General features: G+C 33.3%; 1 protein-coding gene across 1 annotated transcript; it reads right to left on the bottom strand.

The window, feature by feature from the left end:
* Positions 1-4,252: 4,252 nt before the first annotated feature.
* LOC120196627 (uncharacterized protein At1g65710-like) lies at positions 4,253-6,372 on the bottom strand. Its single transcript, XM_039198387.1, has 2 exons — positions 5,149-6,372; positions 4,253-5,071 (listed from the first exon to the last, which is right to left on the bottom strand). Exons 1-2 carry the CDS (start codon positions 6,307-6,309, stop codon positions 4,397-4,399), a joined length of 1,836 nt encoding a protein of 611 aa, XP_039054318.1. The 5' UTR covers positions 6,310-6,372; the 3' UTR covers positions 4,253-4,396.
* Positions 6,373-16,649: the final 10,277 nt, after the last annotated feature.

Genomic DNA, 16,649 nt, shown 5'->3' with positions numbered 1-16,649 from the left:
CTTTATCCCTTTCTCGCTCCTATGGCTAAGCCTTTGGTGACATAGGTTTGCCTTTCCATCAGCATCTGCTACTGCAGTGATATTCTCTAGATTTGAGGTTACATAGAGAGTGTCAGTCTTCTTACCACGAGCAATGACGAGTGCTTCTTTGGTAATCTTCCATTCACAGCCTGAAAAGGTTATACAATATCCTTCTCCATCAAGCTGTCCTACAGAAATTAAATTTATTTTGAGGCCAGGAATATGTCTCACTCCTTTCAGCTTCTAGGTGGTCTGGTTTGGCAACTTTAATCGGATGTCTCCTTTTCTAACGATCTTCAAGGTTTCATCATCAACTAGATGAACCCTCCCAAAGTCACCTCTGACACAGTTCTCCATGATTTCTTGGCATGGGGTGGAGTGGAAAAATGCCCCTGAATCCAAGATCCATGATTCAATCGGACTTTTAACGCTTAGAATCATCGCATCACCTGTCTTCTTTATCATGTTGACAGATTCATGTGCGTCGGTATCTTTCTTCGGTGCTCGGCAATCTCTTTTAAAGTGACCCTTCTTGCCGTAATTATAACAGTTAAAATCTTTCTTTCTCATTATTGATTTTCCCATTTCTGGATTTCGATCTGCCACGATTTGAATTTCTTTCTGAAGTTCTCCCTCTATACTCCGTGTGCAAGGCTGAGGAGCTTGATTCTTCACCCGATTCTCTCCGTCGAATTTCTTTACTCAATACCAGATCCCGAACATCATCGAATTTCAATTTACTGTTTCCGGACGAGCTGTTGACTGCTGTAATAGTAGCATTCCAACAGTCTAGTAGAGATGATAAAAGAATTAAAGCTCGAACTTCATCATCGAATTCAATTTTCACGGAACTCAACTGAGTTGTGATTGTGTTGAGTTCATTTAGGTGTTGAGCCATTGATGCCCCTTCTACCATCCGCAAATTGAATAATCGCCTCATCAAATGAACTTTGTTTGAGGTCGATGGCTTCTCATACATACTGGAGAGAACCGCCATAAGACCCGCCATGGTCTTTTCCTTTGCTATGTTGAAAGCAACATTGCGGGATCAGATAACTCCGAGGGCTTGTCTGTCGAGAAGAGCCCAGTCTTCATTCTTCATGCCCTCTAGTTGCTTTCCTGAGAGAGGTTGATATAGATTTTTCTGATACAAAAAATCTTCAATCTGCATCTTCTAAAAGCCAAAGTCCGCACCATCGAACTTTTCAATTTTCACCTTCTCTTCGTCTGCAGCCATCGCTCCCACTCGAATCTGTGTTTGGATCGTTTCTGATAATTCTTGCGAACCACTGTGTATTAGAGCACCTCCGTCTACAAATTCGTATCACCAATAAATTTTTTACTATTCACAAAATTCACTATTCACATGAACAGTAATAAATAGTAACCTCACAAAAAATTGATAAAATTCACAACCAAAAGCTCTGATGCCAGTTGTTGGGAAATAAACGAGAACGAGTAATTTCCTTATAACCAGATTAGTGAGAATGCGAAATAAAAGCGGAAAAATAATACCTAAAATTGATAACAGAGTTCAACCAATTTTGCCTACGTCTCCGGGCTACTGCAAATCTTTTACTAAAGAGAGAAAATTTACAGGTGTTTACAAAACACTCACTACTCACAAGAAAGCTCTCTAGTATTGTGAGAAAGAAATAATTTGGGATGATTTTGAAGTTAAATGAGTTAAGGTATTTATAGTTGAAGCTTAAGGACTAAGCTTTGAAAATACCCTAAACTATAGGGACTAAAGTGCAATTATCCCTAAAAATCAGCATAATCATGCTCCTTTTTTGTCCATTTTTTCTATGCATATTCGGTGCATTTAAAGCACCGAAAAACAGCTTGACTTTTAACAAAACCATGTTTTTTAACCCTTTGTCCAATGATATAATATGGGGAAATTGTTGGTGTTTCCTTAATTGTTTTTGTCTTTAGTCTTAACTACATAAATTAGCAGAAGCAGATGACATCAGTCTATCATAAATTTGGTTGTCGAATTTGGGTTTATGTGGACATCATGGCCAATGTACAAGATCCGTGGAGGGCGAGGTTGCCAAGATTCTCTAGGTACTAAATCCTCGCTATATCCGCAGTTGTCGTGCCATAACTCACCCATGCTTTTCTTTTAATTCTAAATCGCCATTATGATTTCATGTAAGGGGTCCTAAAAATATAGATTGTAAGAAAATAGAAATTTGATGTTTAATTGTTATGTCATTAATTTAAAACTTTAAAATTAAAAATTAAAAATTAAAAAATTATTTTTAATTTTAATTTTAAAATTAATTTAGATCTAAAAATATTTAAATAAAAATGCAATGACCAAAATTTTGATTCAATCGTATGAGAGTTGACCCAAGATAGTCTTAAGCTAATTTAGGAGCTTAATTGGAGTCTTGAGATATGTTGGCCTCATTCATGTGAGAATTGGGCTCATTTGAATCTAGAAAGAAATCTTTATGAGAACTCAAAAATTGAGGGACTAAATGGATAAATAACTCATTTAGATATTTAAAGGCTGATTTAGGACTAAATTCATGATGTCATTTGAATCTATAACTAAATTAATGTTTAAATTATAAAATATTATAAGAATATTAATTGTATATTATATTAATATAATCTTAAATTATTTTATATTATATTAATTTTATAAATTATTTTTAATAAAGAAATTTAAATTAATTATCATCCCTCTAAATTATGAAAACTTTAAGATGAAATTTGATGAAAATATAAAGATGATGTCTGATCAATTTACTATTATCATTAATGGATTCAAGACATTTGAAAAATATATATCTTAATGAAGAGATAATAGAAAAAATGTTCTATTATTTGTGCTAAACAAACAATATGAATATAATGACTGATTTTATGACGAAGATAGTTCATATCGATGATTTTAGGGATTAAATGTTCTCAATACCCCCGATGACTATAGAGTCGATACTTTGTAAAGAATGTTTAAGAGTTAATAGTTAAAATATTTTATGTCCTTATTTCACTAAAAATATACTTAAAAAATAAAAAAAAACCCAATCGAAGAAACTATGATTTATTAATAATAGAAAAATAATATGAATATGTTATGTGATATTAAGAAAAAATATACACACTCATACGTAAAATAAATTGACTTTTATCATTTTTTACAACTTTATATGATAATATGATGTGATGTAATATGGAAGATACAATAATATTTTTAGACATACGAAACTTACAATTATATTTTATTTTATTGATATTTATCACCGTGAGTCGAGACTACTTTTATGTGATTGAATTTTATAGTTTAAATTTAAATTTTAATTTAACTTTATCACTAAATTTTAGTTTTTTTAATTAAATTTTAGACTAAACATCTATATTAAAACTATAAAATTAGCATATGGGAATCGTAGTCGAAATTCACATTGTTTTACTGGTTAAATGAAATTTGGCCCCCCTAGTTCAAAATTTAAGTCTTGCCCCATCCCTATTTTTTAAAATATGATAATTTTAATTAATCAATGATATCCGATCTATTGATCGACTAATCCAAATCAAGTATTGCAGAGGCAAGAGACGACCTAATTTGCTCCATTCGCAAACGTCAGGATTTAAACCTCTAAATTTATTCAGTAAATCTAGTATCTCATTCTACTAAACCAACGAGTTGTTAGTTATTATTATTTTAATTATTAAAGTAATATATTTGATAAGAAATATTTTGTTAAATTTTATTTTAAATTATGCAAAATTGAATTCAATTTACAACAAAACTTGCTTAACGTGCAACATACACTTGCGTAACAACCAAATGGTTCATGTCGTAAAATAGGGTAATAGGCCGCTAAAATGAAGGGAGCCGCCATCCTACCCTTTTGAATGGAAAAGTCAAATAAAGTTTCACTTTACGCAGGACACAACGATTCTGATCTATTCAATGAGGGGAATAAAATTTGACTCTATTCTATACTTAAAAAAATTAAATTTGACTCGATTTATAAAATAAACTTCGAATAACTCAATTAACTCTAAATTTAATAATTAATTAATTGATTTTTAAATTTAAGTCGAGTTCCTCAACTCTACATTATATATGCGATAAAAAAATTATATTTTCCTTTATGAAATTCGCATATCCAAAGTAATATTGGTGTTGACTGAACAATAATTGAAGTAGACAAAATGTAGGGACAATTGAAAAAGCATGATAAGAGCAAAGTTCATAGACGAGAGATTCAAATGCAATCGTGGTTGCAAGTAAGCAACCACCAACACAAGAAAGTTCACAATTTAAAACCGCTGCTTGAATGTGTACAATGCAATCGTGGTGGTTGTATTGAAGTTGCAATTTAGTGAAGAATCGATCCATCCTTTTATGTCATCGCATGCATTTGGAGTGTCCCAGGGGAGTGCTTGAAGTCCATCGATCCATCGAATCTGCCGAACTCGGTTCCCACGAGGAGGAACCTGAAAATCCCCATTGCTGCTGCCCACTGCACACAATACTATTGCTTCCTGATGATTCTTGTTCCTCCATGTCTGCACCATCAACACCTCTCCTAACTGTCACATACTTGTGAAAACTTGGCTCCATCAAGTGAACACTTTCGATTACCTCCGACTCGACAAAAGGGTCTCTGGTTTCTTTCATTTTCTGCCCGACAGCACTAATGTTGTAGCCATTCTTGTTTGAATTATCTGTTGGTAGACCTTTTTTATCAGAGAAGTTGGAGCTTGTAGTCGAGTTGAGGTCAGCAACTGCTTCCAGGATGGAACAAGCCTTGCTAACGCACGCTGGGAGTGAGAACTGAGGAGGATTGGTGTTGTTTTGGTGAAAATTTTGAATATCTTCGAGCAATAGCGTTGTATATGACGATGGAATGGGATTCACCAAAGTTTCTGGATTCAAGTCCAACTCCCTCGATCGCCTAGAGGATCTGCTTCTCGTCAATGATTGAGGTTTCAGATTATCAGCTCCGGCCTTGGGTGCTGCCTGCGTCTTGCTATCTTCAACCATTGGTGACTCCTTTGCCGTGCCTTTAACATTCGATTTCTGCAAATGCTAGTCTTTAGATGCGAGTAATTTAAAATCAAGTGTTTGGATATAAGTAATTTGACATTGATGGATACCTTGATTCCTACTTGTCCCTTGTTGGCAACCGACTGGGGGTATGCTAGTGAGTTGGGATCGATCTCACTCAACGGATTTCGTCTATAAGGCGAATGCTCAGCTTTCCTCGATGAACTGCGACTAAGTGCAGGCTGTTGCTGGTTCTCGTTGCATCCTTTGGCATTATTAGGGTTTGGGTTAGTCTTTGCAGGAGACTGAGAGCGAGGTGAAGCAGCGGTCCTTGCAGGGGACTCTCCGACATTCCTCTTCACGGATATCCTTTTGACACCATTTGCAGTAGTCGTGGCAGCTTCTACACCGTTTATGCTCTTATCCGTTGCCAATGAAGAAACAGTCGGTGGAACCGAGACCATCTTCCCGGGCCTGTTAGTGCCATTGGCAGCATTGGTACCATGAGTGCCTTCACTGTTCTCTGATCTTTTTCCCGGAGACCGGCTCACTCGTCTTCCACCACCGCTGCCGCTACTACCTCTTTCTCTGCTGCCCGAGCGTTGCTGTTGCTCTCTTTCTCTGCTTGGAGTCCTTCTTCTTCCTTGAGAAGACGACCTGCTCGATGGCCGGCGGCGTGGGCGGTCATCATTCTCACGTAAACTCTCATTTCCTTTCTTCCTTGAACCATAATCAGTGGAGGTAGCAGCGCCGATGTCATTTTCGTTTTCGCGATCGAAATCGAAACTTCTCTTGGATCCTGAGTACTTCCTGGATGAAGGCGTTTTACACGAGGAGTTGCTTCTGCTAAGCCTCCCGCACTGTATCAAAATAGCGTCGACTTCCTCTTTAGTGCAGCTGGACGTCCTCACGGTAGACGTATTGATGTTGCAGATGCCTCCTTCAGTGGAGGCAGACGAAGCAGGCTCGTTTTCTGCTGACTGCGGTGGATTTTGCGGCGGAGGAGGAGGAGGGGAGCGTTTGTCTGTGTCATGGCTCTTTCTGTGTTTTATGATGAATACCTCCTTCTTAACCAAGCTCTTCTCTTGGCTTGCTTTCACAACGTGTTCTTCTTCAGTTACCTGCAGTTGACTCTTGGGCTCAGCTCCGGCTTTCAGGGTGGTCTCCGCCGCAACCGGTGCTACTGCAGAAGAAAGAGGAACCTCCTTCGGCTGAGGCTGAGGGTTGTTATGGGTGGAGGAGACTTTCTTTTTGCTGAAACAGCCACCCATTTGGGATTGGTCAATCAGACGATTAGAAAAGTGAAGAGAAATGGTTTAGAAAAGGGAAGAAGTGGGAGGTAAGAACGGAAATGAATAAGTTCAAATGATTGTGGGGCACATTTGTCTTTAAAACGCAAAGCTTCTTATGGGAATTCAAATTTTGAATCCATGATCTATCCGTTAAATTAACAGCACGTTAGGATGCCCGACTGACATACTCCAATTCATTTATAATATTGTTTAATATAAAATGATTTGTGGGGCACATTTGTCTTTAAAACGCACAGCTTCCTTTGGGAATTCAAATTTTGAATCCATCATCTATCCGTTAAATCAACAGCCCCTTACGATGCCCGACTGACATACCAATTCATTTTAGTATATATTTATTCTGGAAACCCGTAACTTTCCCTTGCATAAAAAGCTACTTTTTCCAAGGATAAAGTAGTCTTTAGGCCTATATTTATTTTTTTTAAAACTTAATCCTTGCATTTATATCTTTATTCTTTGTATAATGTGGGAAATTTTTGAATAAACTATACTAGTGACCACCCAACTATAGTTGCTTTTCGCTTTGATCATCATTTTTGAATTCTTATCAATCAGACCATCTAACTATTTAAATGCATTCAATCAGACAATTAGCTGTTAACAGTTAATGGAAGTGCTGACGTGGCAGTTAATAAAATTAGTATAATTACACATTTGCTCACTGTTACTTATATATTCTATCAATTTGGTCTTAATTTTAATAAATTAAAATAAATTTAAGCTTCGATTCAGATCATGCCACGTATCAGTAGTGCCAAATTTCATGACACGTGTCGTCATCCGATTGGAGAATTTAAATTATTTTAATTTAATATATTTAATTTCCACCAATCATAGGGTGACATGTGTCACCCTCAGGTGGAATGAAATTTAAAGGCAGTAGGGGCTATGGGATTTGAACCAGTGACCCTCATGTGACAAAGGAGAGCATCAAACACTGAGACAAGCCCATTGTATAGTTTATAATAGAGTTCATATTGTATATATCTTGTTTCTTAATATAATCTTAATGTTTTAATATTAAATATATCTTAACTTAAAATCACATCTTAACATTAAAAAATATATTTTGTTTTTTTAACTTATTGAATTTATTTTATTCTTATATTAACTAAAATATATATTTTAATCTTATCTTAAATTATAAATTATATTTTATTCCTACCTTAACTTAAAATATATATTTTATTTTTATCTTAACTTGTTACATATATTATATTATTAACTAAAATAATAAATATATTATATTATTACCTTTAATTATTAAATATTATTTATTCTTATCTTAACTTGAAAAACTATATTTTATTTTAATTTTAAAAAATATATTAATATATTTTATTCTTATTTTAATTTAGAAATATATTTTATTTTTATCTTAACTATAAAAATATATTTTTATCTTAATTTTAAAATATTATTAGAATAAAAAGTAAATATTTAAGTTAAGGTAAAAAATTATTAAGCTTAGAAAAGACTAATATATATTTTTTATTTTATTTAAGATAAAAATAAAATATATATTCGATTTTATTAAGATTTGAATTTAAGTTAAGACATATATAATATTTTGAATTTAAAATTACACTAAGATACAAGTTATATACCATATGTAGTCAATTTCAAGGTAAATAATTAGCCTTGTCCCAGTTAAGGGTGCTTATCGAGCGAGTTGATCGCAAGTTGGATAGTGCTCGATCCGTGCTCGTTGAAAATTTTGTTTCTCGACTCGTTGCTCATTAAGCTCGTTAAAATTTTACTTCACTCATGCTCATTAAAAAAACTTGTTGATCGACTCATTGTTGTTGAGTTTAATGGTGAAACACAAATGATCAACCGAATGTTTTGCCAATAGGGGGCGAATTGGTTTTTGAGATAAGGGAGTAAGGAGTAAAAAGAGATAGACAATTTGCACAGCGATTTATAGTGGTTCAATTTCTCAACCAAGTCTACATCCAATACCTTAGCTCCTCACTAAGGATTTTCTACCAAATTAACTAATTTTTTCTTTCTCTTTGCAGGATAAAGAGATAACCTTTACAACTCCTTAGCTTTTCACAGGCTAAGCTATAACCAATCCCCTCTTCACAAGGAATAAAAGATGTAAACAGGAAAACCTCTAAAAGAAAGATGTTTACAAAGATTAAGCTCACAAGAAAACAAATAAAAGATTTGCAATGAGCTCAAAAACACTAATATTTACAAGAGAAAGGAAAATAAAAATAAAAAGCTCTTCTCTTGTGTTTGATTGCTTAGATAGGTGTTCTAACCATTCTTCAAGTGTCCTCAACTTGTTTTTATATGTTGGAATGAGTTTGTGGTTGTTTCTAACCGTTGGGATGATTTGGAGCCGTTGGGGATTAATGTTTTACAAAATAAAATTGTCCAGGACATGGAGTATCGATACTCTTTTAATGAGTATCGGTACTTCCTTTGTAATTTTTAAATCAACTAGCCATTACTAGTGTAACATCCTCAATACCGAGTTAGTGATTAAAGTGTAAGATTTTAAAATTCAATTACCAAATTAGATTAATTGAAAAGTGAAGGAATTAATTAAAAGATATTGGTGTATGATGAATTAATAAGTGAATGGGAAGTAAAATGGTAAAAGAGTCATTGAGCAAATAAAAGAATAAAATAATAATTAGTGGGTATTATAATAACCATGTGATTCATAAGTGAGGAGATAAGTTTCCAGAGACTTATCTTCTTCATATTCTTCTCCCAAACGTGAAGCACCCAAGCCTAAGGTAAGTTTGATTTCTTTTGGCTAATCCTTCAAATTAAAGCATGGGTTTGATTCATGAAGCTTTAGGAAAGATGATGGAGATGAAAAAGAGCATAGAAAGTCAAAGATTTGTAAGTTATGAAGGATTAAAGATAGGAAGTGGATAAGTGAAATTTTGAATAAGGATATATAAATGGATTTAGAAGTTGAATTTGACTTGTCATGGGTGTGAATAAGAAGTTATATGTGTTAGAAATAAGTTTGGATTACATGGAAATTTTGGTATGATTCTTAGTTTTAAGAATTTGAATGAGATATGGGATATAATAAGGTGTTGGAATGATAAAAGTTAGTTAAAATGGTTGTAGTTGAGTTTAGTGGTATGGAAGGAGTTTTATATGAGGAATTTTAATGAAAAGTTGTGGAATTTTCGGGTGAAACCAATTTATTATTGGCATGTGCATTGATGCACTATGAATGGGCACCGATGCACTAAGACCAAATTTGAAGGTGCATTGATGCATTAAAGGGTGCATCGATGCATGAGAATTTCGAACCTAATTTGGGTATCGATGCACCCATAGTGCATCGGTACACTCCTAAAGGAAATTAGGAATATGAGTTTATTAAATTCGTTTAAGTTATTAGTATCGAATTATAAGGTTTAGGCTTTTTATAATTGTCTTAAAATTATAATTATGTAGATATCGAGCCAAAACAAGTTCCGGAACAAGTGACAAGAAAGATCGATAGAGGAAAAGGCAAAGAGATATAGATTAGTGCATATGCATAGCATGAATATAGTAGTATATTTATTTCTAGACTTTTGATAAGTCTAGATTCAATATTTTGATACATGATCATATTCCATATTATATGTATTATGTGACATGAATATGCAGGAAAAGTTATATGAGCAACGTGATAAAGGTATGTAAATGATATGTCTACGTGATATAAACTATGTGAACTGTGAAAGCCCATGTTATGTAGATAAGAACTATAGGTATAGTTGGCATGCCAAGAATAATGGGTCTACGCGGTCATTCGGGACAAAATTCTACGTGGTTCTTCAGGACATATATGTATTCTTTGGAACATGTATGAGGTCTTTTGAGACACCTACTTGATATTTGGTATATATATATGATTCTTAAGGAATTTCTATGTGGTCCTTAGGGACATATTATATGGAACTACGGTGCAATTCTACGTGGCACTTCAGTGTATTACGTGGTCCTTCTGGACAAATTCTACGTGGCACTTCGGTGCAATTCATACGAGATGTGGTGACAACATTTGTGCACAACCTCACAGTACTCACATACCTCGGGTTCTCAGTATTGTATAATGGGTTATTGAACCTATTAAACCTTTTGAACTTATTACATGAATTCATGATGGTTAATTTGAAGAAATTATTGGTAAGATACATTGTTATGCATATTACATGGATTGCATGGATGATTTCATTACATTTCATCTTATTATGGCATCATTATTATATTTAATTATTATTATTATTATTATGCCTCACTAAGTCGATGACTTAGCGTGTAAGTGTTTTACACGTAGGTACCGAACAGCAGAGAGACCTATAATAAGCTCAGCAAAACAACATAACTCCACTTGAAGGTCAGATCAGAAGTAGATTAAATAGTATGTCTTATTATGTGAAAATAGGTTGGCATGTAAACAAAGTCGGTAAATTAAGTATTTATGCTGTGATCTAGTTTTGTAATGTTTTAAACGTATTTATGTAAATATAAATGCATAGTAATGAACGATTAAATTTTTATGAGTTTATGTACATTTTACGAAAGTCACTGTAGCAGTATTACATGAATTTATTACATGAATTCATGATGGTTAATTTGAAGAAATTATTGGTAAGATACATTGTTATGCATATTACATGGATTGCATGGATGATTTCATTACATTTCATCTTATTATGGCATCATTATTATATTTAATTATTATTATTATTATTATGCCTCACTAAGTCGATGACTTAGCGTGTAAGTGTTTTACACGTAGGTACCGAACAGCAGAGAGACCTATAATAAGCTCAGCAAAACAACATAACTCCACTTGAAGGTCAGATCAGAAGTAGATTAAATAGTATGTCTTATTATGTGAAAATAGGTTGGCATGTAAACAAAGTCGGTAAATTAAGTATTTATGCTGTGATCGAGTTTTGTAATGTTTTAAACGTATTTATGTAAATATAAATGCATAGTAATGAACGATTAAATTTTTATGAGTTTATGTACATTTTACGAAAGTCACTGTAGCAGTATTGTAGCAGTGCATCGATGTACAATTTGCATTCAAAATTTTTGTGCATCGATGCACTGTAGCATTGTTCATAGTACTGTTCATTACTGTAGCACTGTTTATGGCACTGTAGTAATAAGGGTATTATGGTCTTTTCTAAAAGAAGATTTTTATTTTTCTCTTTTAATGGGATATAACACGTGGAAATGAGAAATGAAATAGGAAAAGTCTGGAGAATGCAAGCTTATTCTTCTTCTCTTCCCGTATCTCCATAGCTAAGGTGAGAATGCTTTCAGTTGACAAATTCTTGCAAGTTTTGAGTTGGTTTTATTCTTGGGATGTTAAGTAAGCTTAAGGGAAGTTTAGGATGGCTTAATAATAAAATAATTTCAAGTTATGAGAGATTAAGTAAAAGGAGTTTTAAGTGAATTATTGAAAAATAAGGATTAAATAGATTTAGAAGTCATATTTGACTTATCAAGGGTATAATTAAGAAGATATAAGTAATAGAAATGAATTACAAACATGTTGGAAATTTTGTAAGATTCTTGGTTTCAAGAATTAAGTTGAGTTATTAAAGATGATGATGGATTATATGGATATAAGATGATTTGGATAATTGTAGTTAAGCTTAAAGGACTAGAAGGAGGCTATGGTATAAGAATTAAATAAGTTTGGTAAGATTTTAGGGTAAGAAAAGTGAATTATGGGCTATGAGTATCGGTACTGCTTCATCCAGTACCGATACTTCAAGAGTAAAAGAGTGATATTTGGTATAGGGGTTTTGATACTGGTTGAATAGTATTGATACTATAAGCTTGAATTTGATAAAGGTATTCATGGGGTATCGATACTTGGAGGGTAGTATCGATACCAAAAGTATCGATACCATAAGGTCAGTATCCGTACCCATTGTTGAAACAAATATTTTGAATGCAAAAAAGGTATCGATACCCATGCTTGGTATTGATACCACAGCTAGGGAAGTATCGATACCCTACAGAGGGTACTGATACTACTTAAGTAGAAAATAGAATTAAGTATTTCTTTTGGTTTAAGGAATTAATGATTGAATTATAGTATTTGGAATATTGATATGCATATCAAATGGATGATTGTGTAGATATTGATCGGAAGTGAGTATTTGATGAGTCAACAAAATAAGATCGAGCAAGGAATAAGTAAAAGATCGGTAATGACTAGTGAAGCCAGGTGAGTGCATCTTATTTTGATATAAGACTACATGGAAATTGGAGTTGCGATAAGTCTATTTCCTATAAGTCTAGTGCATGAGTCATGAATATAAATATGTGAATGACATGATTTGTATATATGCATGACAATATGTGTTGACATGTTTTATATGTGCTACATAATTTATGCAAATATATGTCTATGAGAAGACTTAAGAGAACAAAAGATAAATCATAAGATAATGAATTATGATACTATATGAGAATAGTATAAAAATTAGGGGACATGAACATAAATGAGAATACGAACTCATATGATAAGCATTATAGAAAAGTTTTATATACTTAAAGGAAATTATGATATAGGAGTTATGTTAAACTGAATTAAATAAATAGATTAAACTATTATTTAAATAACGTGGGAAAAGTGATATAGGTTATATGTATGGATCAGCGCTGTTGTATAGATCAGAATGTTGGGCAACCAAGAAGGATCACGTAAGGAAGATAGAGCTCGCAGAAATGAGAATGCTTCGATGGAGATGCGGTAGGACTTGTGGGATATGACAACAAACTCTGCTATTAGGATGTCCTTGGGGGTGGTGCCTGTTTCTGAAAAATTGAGGGAGGGAAGACTACGGTGGTTTGGACATGTCCTTAGGCGACTACCGTCGGATGCGGTCAGAAGGGTAGAGTCGATTACAGTCGACGGTGCCAGAAGGAGAGGACAACCAAGGCGGAAGTGGGAAGACTGCTTGAGATCTTATTTGATGGATTTAGCCCTTATCGAGGACATGACCTCTGATAAGAAAGTATGGAGACTTAAGACTAGGGTAGTCGAGTAGTGTGGGTCACATATTTAGAGTGTATCATCTTTGTCTTCTTTTAATGCCTTTGTAGTAATTTCCATGACTTTTATTTTTTATACATTTCTGTTATTGGTATTTATGGAGGCTTGGAACTGGGCTTGCTATTGTTGACTTCTGTGTATCATTCTCTTCACTTTTAAATTTAGCCGGGTCTTACGTTTCTGTCTATATGCAGAGATTTTTTCGCAGGGTTTACTTCCCATTACAAACGCACATATGATATTAATGGTTGCATATGAATATTGTTCAACTATGTATTTATGTATTTATTTATACATGCATTGCATTTTATCTATATTTTTAATTTTTCTGACTGCCGGAGGTCTTCCACGAAAGCTACTCTCAACCTGGCGTTGGGGGGAGCCTACTACCCTACCTCCCCCTTACCCCATTACATATGAGAATTGGGTTTTGTTGTTGTTGTTGTTGTTGTTGTATATATTAGTGTAATAAACCATGTAAACTGGTATAAGGGGAAAATAAGATAAGATAAGTAACATTTACCTATAGAATAACACAAGATGATATTAATATATAGCATAAACTATATAAGAAAGACTTATGTGTTATATGATTTAAGCATGGAAATGGACATAAGATAAAATCAGGTGAAATTATTATATGAGATGAGTATACATGAATACATGTGTAAGTTACATGGTATGGATAGAACACATGAGACTACATGTCTATGTTAATACATAAGAAAGTGAAATAAGTCCAATGGTATTGAATTATGTGAATATAGTACATGTGATATGTAACATGTGGCAATGAGTTATGAGAATATACAAGAATATTTTATGATATGAGATTGATGATTATATGCACAAGTGATATGTGATAGAAGAAAAGATATTTGTGATTATGAGAGAAATGATATGCATACATGAATATATGAAGTGTGTGTGTGTGTGTGTGTGTGTGTGTGTGTGTGTGTGTGTGTGTGTGTGTGTGTGTGTGTGTGTGTGTGTGTGTGTGTGTGTGTGTGTGTGTGTGTGTGTGTGTGTGTGTGTGTGTGTGTGTGTGTGTGTGTGTGTGTGTGTGTGTGTGTTAGGGGATATAAATTGCATTAGATATGTTATTATACATCACTAAGTCATCGAATTAGCGTGTAAATGTTTCACACGTAGGTTTCAAGAAGATTAAGGAGCAAAGAGGAGCAAGACATGTCAGCTTCTCATTTACTATGATCAGAGCAGACAAGAGTTTTGAAATTATTTTTTTATATTTGGAGTTCATGGTTTTAAACTCCGAAAATAATTCATCATATGCATTTTGTAACTCATTAAAAGAATATGAATTAGAATCATTATAGTTAGAAGATAACTCGGGATCTTCAAGAGCCATTAAGGACACCGCCTTTGTTGGTTCTTCTTTCTTATTTCCATGAAGTTCGTCAAGCTTATTCAAAAACTCATTGGCATTTGAACAAGAATAAACTCCTTCATAGTCATCAAACCCAAATGCACAACACAACATTGTATGACTTTGGCATTTAGTTGAGTTTTCTTCCATTCTTGGGCACTCCACTCCTTCGTCTTCTTCTTTGGAGAATAGTAGCCGTTCTCGATCATCTCCCATGCATCAAGATCATTGGATTAGATGAATAGCTTCATTAATTTCTTCCAATGATGATATTTGGCTACATTGTATTATGGAGGCTTGCCGATCGGTTGGGAGTCTTCCATGTGGAACGAGCCGGGGGTGGAAACCATCTTCTCGGTTGTGTCAAAAATGGATAGAGGTTCTTCAAGGATCGTCTCAAGGTTGTTAGACCTTCAATGAGTCAAGCTCTGATACCAATTATTGGGATTAACGGTAAAGCTCAAATGATCAACCAAGTTTTTTGCCAAGAGGGGGTGAATTGATTTTTGAGATTAGGGAGTAAGGAGTAAAAAGATATAGATAATTTGTACAACGATTTATAGTGATTCGAATTCTCAACCAAGTCTACATCCACTACCTTAGATCCTCACTAAGGATTTTCTAAAAAAAATCACTAATATATTTTTTTGCAGGATAAAGAGATAATATTTATAACTCTCTAGCTTTTCACAGGCTAAGATAGAACCAATCCCCTTTTCACAAGGAATAAAAGATGTAAACAAGAAAACCTCTAAAAGGAAGGTTTTTACAAAGATTAGGCTCACAAGAAAACAAATAAAAGTTTTTGCAATGAGCTCAAAAACACTAATATTTACAAGAGAAAGAAAAATAAGAGTAAAAAGCTCTTCTATTGTGTTTGATTACTTAGATAGGTGTTCTAACCCTTCTTCAAGTGTCATCAACTTGGTTTTATATGTTGGAATGAGTTTGTGGCTATTTTTAGTCGTTAGGGATGATTTGGAGTCGTTAGGGATTAATTTATGCAAAATAAAATTGTCTAGGACAGGGAGTATCATTACTCCTTTAATAAGTATCAATACTTCCTTTGTAATTTTTAAATCAACTAGCCATTACTGGCCGTTGGGCTTGACCAGTATCGATACTATGCTCATTGTATCGATACTACAGTAGAATGTAGTATCGGTACCTATTTTGCATTCTAGAATTTAAGCAATTTGGAAAACACATGGTAGTATTGATACTACCTATAGAGTATCAATACTTCTCTTACCTTTGGTATCAATACCACATGAATAGTATCAATATCAATACTGTAAGAACAGTATCAGTATTACTTACCCATAAAAATATTTTTGTGCTTAAATTCTAGTTCAATAGACTTTGAATTATTTTTGAAAAACTTTGAACAAATTCAATCAAGTCCAAAAACATTTTTGCCTTAATTTGTAATATCAAAATATTATAAAACATGGTTCAACAGTTACTTGTTAAGCTCAATACTCATTGCTCACCTCGTTGCTCATTAAGCTCATCGAAATTTTTACCTTATTTTCTTAACTATAGGTAAATTTACTAATTCTATATTGAGCTTAATATAAACATAAATTAATAAATTTAACCAAAAATTATCAAGAGATTGTATGAACCAATTTTAAAATCTAAACTCTAAAGTAACAATCCATAAATATATTAAAATAATAAATAGAGTTTGATTTTTAGTGTAGTAAAATATTAATTAATAATTTAATATTTTTTATTGTTAATTAGAAAATTAATATATTAGCAATTTAACATCTTTTTAATTATCTATTAGTAAATTAATAATTTTTTTGAATAAAATAATTTTTTAAGGTAACTACTAAAACATTATATAAA

The sequence above is a fragment of the Hibiscus syriacus genome, unplaced genomic scaffold (assembly GCF_006381635.1).
Source record: "Hibiscus syriacus cultivar Baekdansim isolate YM2019G1 unplaced genomic scaffold, ASM638163v2 tig00117034_pilon, whole genome shotgun sequence".
NCBI lineage: Eukaryota > Viridiplantae > Streptophyta > Magnoliopsida > Malvales > Malvaceae > Hibiscus > Hibiscus syriacus.
This window is presented reverse-complemented; position numbering and strand designations above follow the sequence as displayed.

What these genes read in the sequence shown, in the direction of transcription:
- LOC120196627 (XM_039198387.1), bottom strand. Translation starts at nt 6,309, where the DNA reads ATGGGTGGCTGTTTCAGCAAAAAGAAAGTCTCCTCCACCCATAACAAC. An exon ending in AGGGACAAGTAGGAATCAAG is followed by an intron (nt 5,072 to 5,148) that starts GTATCCATCAAT and finishes TAGCATTTGCAG; the next exon opens with AAATCGAATGTTAAAGGCAC.